The sequence below is a fragment of the Heteronotia binoei genome, chromosome 9, assembly GCF_032191835.1.
Source record: "Heteronotia binoei isolate CCM8104 ecotype False Entrance Well chromosome 9, APGP_CSIRO_Hbin_v1, whole genome shotgun sequence".
NCBI lineage: Eukaryota > Metazoa > Chordata > Lepidosauria > Squamata > Gekkonidae > Heteronotia > Heteronotia binoei.
This window is the reverse complement of record NC_083231.1, coordinates 122,557,472-122,565,172: the sequence shown is the minus strand read 5'-3', so window position 1 is coordinate 122,565,172 and position 7,701 is coordinate 122,557,472. Positions and strand designations below refer to the sequence as shown.

The 7,701-nt window shown below is 46.6% G+C and overlaps 1 protein-coding gene across 1 annotated transcript in view; it reads right to left on the bottom strand.

Annotated features, from left to right (window-relative positions):
* Window positions 1-6,170: 6,170 nt before the first annotated feature.
* The window catches only part of LOC132577641 (uncharacterized), a 41,191-nt gene continuing 39,660 nt past the window's right edge, over window positions 6,171-7,701 (bottom strand). The window contains exons 8-9 of the mRNA XM_060247430.1: window positions 7,501-7,652; window positions 6,171-6,305 (exon numbers count right to left, since the gene is read on the bottom strand). Coding sequence (XP_060103413.1) covers window positions 6,171-6,305; window positions 7,501-7,652 — 287 coding nt within the window. The remainder of the gene's footprint in view (window positions 6,306-7,500; window positions 7,653-7,701) is intronic.

Sequence of the window (7,701 nt, the reverse complement as noted above, 5' to 3'; positions counted from 1 at the left end):
AGATGGCTACACTACAAGTCTTGTGACTGGGCCCACAGGCCAAACTTATATACTCTCTGGGTTCCCATGCAAGCGTGTTATTGGGTCATTCAAACCGGTGGGGGCTTGTGATTGGTTCAGGGCTGCCGAGATTTGGATCCTGCAGCCCATTGTTCCCAAGTCCCCAAGCTCAGTCCATATGGCTCCAATGAGCCTGGCAGGAACACCCAAAGTCTTCTCTTGAGTCCGCATACATAACAGTGAGAAAGGCAGTAAAGGAGTTCTATGCTGCCTCCATCACTTCTTCAAAATCATGCCCAGTTCAATAAGAACATAAGCAAAGCCATATAGGATCAGGCGAATGGCCCAACCAGCCCAACACTCTGTGTCACACAGTGGCCAAAACACCCAGGCACGATCAGGAGGTCCACCAGTGGGGCCAGGACACTAGAAGCCCTCCCACTGTTGTGCCCCCAAGCACCACTTGTCCCAGAGGGAGAATTCTATCTATAACTTGTTCCTAATAGCCACTGATGGACTTCTGCGTTTTAACCTTTCTTCATAGGGAAAATGTTCCAACTACTGTATTTAATAAGAACATAAGAGAAGCCATGTTGGATCAGGCCAATGGCCCATCCAGTTCAACGTTCTGTGTCACACAGTGGCCAAAAAAACCCCCCAAGTGCCATCAAGAGGTCCACCAGTGGGGCTAGAAGCCCTTCCACTGCCCCCCCAGCACAAAAATACAGAACATCACTGCCCCAGACAGAAAGTTCCAACAATAAGCTGTGGCTAATAGCCACTGATGGACCTCTGCTCCGTATGCTTATCCAATCCCCTCCTGAAGCTGTCTATGCTTATAGTCACCACCAACTTGTGCGGCAGTGAATTCCACATGTTAATCACCCTTTGGGTGAAGAAGTACTTCCTTCTATCAGTTCTAACCCGACTGCTCAGCAATTTCATTGAAAGTCCATGAGTTCTCGTATTGTGAGAAAGGGAGAAAAGTACTTCTTTCTCTATCTTCTCTATTCCGTGCATAATCTTGTAAACCTCTATGATGTTGGCATTTCTGCAAGCTAAAGAGCCCCAAACCTCAGTTGGCATTTCTGCAAGCTAAAAAGCCTCAAGCGTTTTAACCTTTCTTCATAGGGGAAGTATTCCAACCCTTGAATAATTCTAGTTGCCCTTTTCTGCACTTTTTCCAATGCTATAATATCTTTTTTTGAGGTGCGGTGACCACAATTGTACACAGTACTCCAAATGAGGCTGCACCATTGATTTATACAGGGGAATTATGATACTGGCTGATTTGTTTTCAGTTCCCTTCCTAATAATTCCCAGCATGGCTTTGGCCTTTTTTTACTGCAATCACACACTGTCTTGACATTTTCAGTGAGTTATCTACCATAACCCCAAGATCTCTCTCTTGGTCAGTCTCTGCCAGTTCACACCCCATCAACTTGTATTTATAGCTAGGATTTTTGGCTCCAATGTGCATTACTTTGCATTTTGCCACATTGAATCTGCAGAGTAGACCTTGAGCAGATTGTGTTTTGTGTGGCAGTGACATTGGCAACTGGGTTCATATTGGTTCTAGGCCAGCAGGGTTCATAGAGTAGATAGATGGATGTAGTGCATTTGGGTCCTATAGAGATTCTCTGGTGTGAAGTTAGGTTTGGCTTTGGGTGCCCCAGGAATTGGACCCCCTGGTCCAATATTTTTTTTTTTTGGCCTTTTGGGTTTTGTGTGGGACAGTGCCCTGAAGCTGCACAGCAGTTTGGGGGGCTCTCCTCAAAACTCCCTGCTCCTCAGAGCCACTTTTCCCACGACAATTACAGTGAGGAAGTGGCTCTAATTGTTTTTTTCTCAACATTGGGAGCAGTGTTCCTTTTGGGGTGCCCACAGATGGGTGCAGTCTTTTTGGGCCATGGGGGTTGCATGTGGGGGAGTCCCCTGAAGCTGCCCTGCAGTTTTGGGGCCTCTCCCTCAAACTCCCCTCTGGCCAGAGCCACTTTCCCCACAGCAATTATAGTGGAAGAAGTGGCTAATTGGGCTTTCCCCATCATTGTTGGCAATGGGTCTTTTGGGGAGCCCAAAGACAGGGACCCCCTGGCCCAATCTTTTTGGGACTTGGGGGTTTTGTAGGGGAGAGTCCCCTGTGGGTTCCCTGCAGTTTTGGGGGCTCTCCCTCAAACCCCCTGCCCCCCAGTAGCCTCTAATTATACCCTATGTTGCCATTGATTTCAGTGACCCATAGGGTATAATGGTGGGATAGGGGCACCCTCTTTGGGTGCCCCTGGAATGGGACCCCCTGGCCCAATCTTTTTGGGACTTTGGGGGTTTGTAGGGGACGGACTCCTGCAGGTCCCCTGAAAAATTTGGGGGCTCTTCCTCAAACCGCCTCCCCTCCAGGTGGCTTCCAATATACTCTATTTTGCCATTGATTTCAATGGCCCATAGGGTATAATGGGGCCATATATTTGGAAATAGCTGTACATCTACCGTATATATGGCTATTCTGAATACCGGTATTCGGAAATATACGGTATTCCGAATATTTTGGACCTGTATATTTCCGAATCCAATTTTTTCCGAGTTCTTTTTTTTTTTTTTTTGCATACCCCTACTGGCGCCCCACCTCTTCCTTTGAATGGATTTTCATCTCACCAATGCTCTTTTGAGCCTTTTCCCTCTTTGTAAGGGTTTCTCTGTGAGAACTGGACTGATTGGACTGAGATTGTTTACTTGGAGCTGGGCTCCATTAGCTTTTCTGCACTCGTGGTATTGTATTTTGCAGACATTTTGCAGATATGTTATAAACCTACATGTGATTTAAGCAATATTTGTGCCACATGGTTTGTACTTTTGTATTGTATTCCAGATAGTTCAGCAGAAGCAATATAGACTTCACCAAGGCTGGCCCCACCTGGCAGCCAACTATAATCAGCGCTTCACCTGAACACAGACATGAAACTGCCTTATATAAATGAAGGGAAAATATAAGGGGCGCCATTTTTTAGTTTTGCCCCCCCCCCAAAAAAATGTAGATCTGGCCCTGCCCCCACAGCTCTGTCAAAGGGGCTTTTGAGGTTGCCTGCAAGCTGCAGTGGGGCAGGCGCTCTGTCTCTGAGATAACAAGCAAGAGCCCCCCCCCCGAGAGTTTGACTGCCTAGGGACCCCCACAGGGTTTAATCCAGCACTGCTAATGCTTAGCCAAAAAATGCTTTTGATTTAATTTCAACCCATTGGTTCTGGTCCTCCTTCTTGAGGCAACAGAAAACAATTCTGCAACATCCTCTCTATGACAGCCCTTCAAGGACTTGAAGATGGTGATCCTCTCACCTCTCGGCCACCTCCTCTCCAGGCTAAACATACCAAACTCCTTTAGCCTTTCCTGGTAGGACTTGGTCTCTAGACTCCTCACCATCTTCGTTGCCTTCCTCTGGACCTGTTCCAGCTTGTCTACATCCTTCTGAAATTGTGGTGCCCAAAATTCAACACGAAAGAGCAGAGTACAACTATACTATCACTTCATATGATCTGGGTGCTAGATTTCTGTTGATGAAGCCCAAAATCTCATCCGCCTTTTTAGCTACCGCATCACATTGCTGACTCATGTTCAGTGTATGGTCCATTAAGATCCCTAGATCCTTTTTGCACATACTACTGCCTAGACAAGTTTCCCCTGTTCCTATAATTATGCGTTTGATATATGCATTTAATTTTTTCTACCTCAATGAAGAACTTTACATTTATTTCTGTCAAAATGCATTTCATTTGTTTTAGCCATTTTCCAGCCTGTCAATATCATCCTGAATCCTGATTCTGTCTTCTACCAGAATTGCAACTAGGGGTGTGCATGAAAAAAAAAAAATCGTTAAAAATTGGTTTGGGGTTGATTAAGCAAAAAAAAAATATATATATATATCGTTATTCCCTTGGAAAGCCGAATCTCATATTTCAGGAAAAAACCTGAAAAAAATTGGTATTTTTCTGGCTCCATTATACTCTATGGGCCATTTTAGTCAATGCCAAAATCCCTCAGAGTATATTCCATGGGCTGGGGGGGAGAGGGCTTGAGCGAGAAGCACCAAATTTGCTGGGTACCTGCTGGAGCCTCTCTCCAAAAGAACCCCCAAGTTTCAAAAAGATTGGACCAGGGAGTCCAATCCTATGGGCACCCAAAGAGGGTGCCCCTATCCCAATTGAAATCAATGGCTGCAAAAACTCCATTGGTTTCAATTGTGGGGGGGAAATGATTAAGGTCATATAAAAGAATCTCTTACCTAAAAACAGTGTTTTTCAGCCAGCAGCAGAACCAGTGCATGTGCCCAGCAGAGGCAATGCTACTATGGCATTGCAAAAAACAGGACAAAGATCAAATTGAGTAAGAAAGATTTCCTGGGGAACCATTGTTGCCAATCTCCAGGGGAGGGCTGCTGTGCTCTCCAGATGGCAGAGATCAGCTGCTTAAATTAGGGTTGCCAGCCTCCAGGTGGGACCTGGAGATGTCCTGCTTTGAAGATCTTATCTGGCCCACTTACAGGGGAAGTGCTAAAGCTCTATGCCAACGTTGCTCGAAGAATTTCCTGTCTCAGACCCTAATTATTTCAAAAAGCCTACTAATAGCCCTAACTAAATTGTAAAATCTCAGAAGCACCCACTGAACAACTCTCAGACCAACCAGCTTGCACCCTTCTGGAAGTCAAAGCTATGCCCCCCAACAAAGCAATTAAACTTTTTAAAAAATGCCTAGGCAAGGGCAGCCTTCCCCCCAACCCAAAGTAGCCCCCCCTTAACAGCCCTCCCTTTAACCCACTAGGCAAATGTAAAAAGACCTAACAGGAAAATATTTTTAAGCATTGCCAGGCAAACCAGGAGATGTCTTCTTCCTGCAGCCAGGGACAGGAAAGGAGTCAGGGGTATTCCTTCAGAAATGTTCAAGGGATTCAGCAGCAGGGTAATGCTCTCTGGCCATGCAGGTAAGATTTTCAAAATGTGAAAAAATCCCCTCTGACTGGCATGCACTTCTTTGGCCCTAATTGGCCAGATTATCCATCTCTCCCTCCCCACCCCCCTTCCTGCTGGCTGCTAGGCCTTACAAAGGAAAGCAATTTAACTATACTGAGTAATTAAAGGAAACACAAAGGCATGATAAATTAGATAAATTACATACTAGCCTTGTTTTTAGCTATCGGTTTATTTCAGAAGTCCATTTCTTTGCTAATCTATTCCTGAGCATGTGTAAAATTATAAAGATTAAGTATTCTAGAGCATTTATTCTTATTAGAGTTGCCAAATCCAATTTAAGAAATATCTGGGAACTTTGGGGGTGGAGCCAGGAGACTTTGGGGTGGAGCCAAGATCAAGGCTGTAACAAGCATAATTGAACTCCAAAGGGAGTTCTGGCCATCACATTTAAAGGGACAGCACACCTTTTCAATGCCTTCCTTCCATAGGAAATAATGAAGGATAGGGGCACCTTCTTTTGGGGCTCATAGAATTGGACCCCCTGGTCCAATTGTTTTGAAACGTGAGGGATATTTTGGGGAGAGGCAGTAGATGCTATACTGAAAATTTGGTGCCTCTACCTCAAAAAACAGCCCCCCACCCCAGAGCCCCAAATATCTGTGGATCAATTCTCCATTATTTTCTATGGGAATAAATCTCCATAGAGATAACAGAGTTCCCAGCAGACATTTCCCTCCCCTCCTCCTGCTTTCTGATGACCCTGAAGTGGGGGGAGGGCCTCCAAACCGGGGGGATCCCCTGCCCCCACCCGGGGATTGGCAACCCTAGTCTTAAAGGTGAAACTTGACTCCTGCTTTGATTCTAACTGTATCAGTTTACACTCTTAAACCACCAGCTTCATGTATTTCAGCGCATTGTACTCTCCCTATCCCCTCATCTGAAGAAGTGTGCATAGGAAAGCTGCCATTCTGAATAAAACTTTGCTGGTCTTAAAGGTACTACTTCACTCCTACTGTGTTCCACTTTGGAAAGGTGAGGAGAGTGAATTTCCTGCCCTTCCTCCTTTGGCAAAATCCTGCTGGTTCAGCTTTTCCGGCCCAGCGCTGCCGTCCTCCTTCTGAACGTTTCCCTGCAGCCAGAGGATAGGAATTGCTAGGGCGCAACCCAAGAGCCCTCAGTCGGTTATTGATGGCTTTCTCAGGAGAAGCGGGAAGGCGTTAAAGGCACTGAGCTGTGCTTCCTTCTAAAGAGGCCCCCAAATCCCGCATTCCCGGCCAGCCTTTGCAACTGGCGGCTCGCAGCAAATTGGGCAAGAGGTGCGGCTTGGCCGGAGGGAGGGGGCCGCTCGAAGGCTGCAGGGAGCAGGGGAGGGAGCAGAGAAATAGCGGCGCTAAAGACGAGAGACCAGCGGCTGGCTGGGGAAAAGAAGCAGCAGCTCTGCAGGCGGAGAGCTGACTGGCTCCTCTTCCCCAGGGTCGCCAGCTCCAGCTGCATTGTTCAGGAGCTAGATCTGGAAAGGCTCTGACAAGGCTTGCTCAGGACATGTCTCCTGGGGCCATTTTAGAACATAAGAGAAGCCATGTTGGATCAGGGACTTTGGGGGTGGAGCCAGGAGACTTTGGGGGTGGACCTAGGGGCGAGGGGGGAACGGCGCCAAGGAGCGTGGCGAGCCGCCCCATCTCGGAGCGGGCGACGCCACTGCTGCCTCTACTCCGCTTCATCTTAGCTGCTCCTCCGAGATGGGCTCAGCCTGAGCCCATCTCGGAGGAGCAACTGCGGTGAGCAGAGAAGAGGTGGCAGCAGCGTAGCGGTGTCGCCTGCTCCGAGATGGGGTGGCTCGCCACGCTCCTTGGCGCTGTTCCTTGGCGCCATGCTCCTTGGTGCCACGCTCCTTGAGGAACACATTGTGAATCTTCACCTCTTAATGGTTCTAATTATAGAGACAAAAGAAGATGAAAGATTCTCCTGAAGGGCAGTATCTCTCCTTCCCCTTGCCATTGTCTTGATTCCCGAAGAAAAAAAAAAGCTGATTTTTTTTTTGGCTTTTTCTCTGGTATGCTTAATTTGGCTTCCAGGTCAGATCAGAGAATCTGACTCAGCTTTATGAAAGCCTAAAATTACCGAAAATGACATTTTTCGGGGGTTTTCCCACAATTTATCTTTACCGAATGCACACCCCTAATTGCAACCCTCCCAGTTAAGTAACATCTGCAAATTTAATAAGCATTCTCTCTATCCCTTCATCCAAATCGTTTATAAAGTTGTTGAACAAAGCAGATTCCAGGACAGATCCCCGATGCATTCCGCTTGTCACTCCTCTCGTCTCATTCCATTCCATCACTCGCTGGAGTGGTTTGTTTGTGAGAGAACAGGCCCTGGATTTAACACTTGAGCACTGGAGAAACAAGAACTATTTGGAGGCCCAGGTACAAGCAAAGTGGAAATGCAGCAGAACTTCATGACAGAATGAAAGATGTGACTGTAAAATCATCCTCATCTATGAAGGGTCATTCATGCTTTTTATGTACTTAGCAGTTCTCTACTCACCTCCTCCTCTCCGGTAAGTATGGTAACTGGAATGGCGTTTTCTGCTTTACAGGCCTTTGTCGCAAAATCATAAGTGTTTAACCTTATATCGAAGAAATAGAGGTGACTTTTAAATGATACCCATCCATTGGTCATCATTTGAATGACTCCATCTTTCAGCAAAGCCAGGAATATGAGAAAAAGAAAAGGAGAACAAGAAAG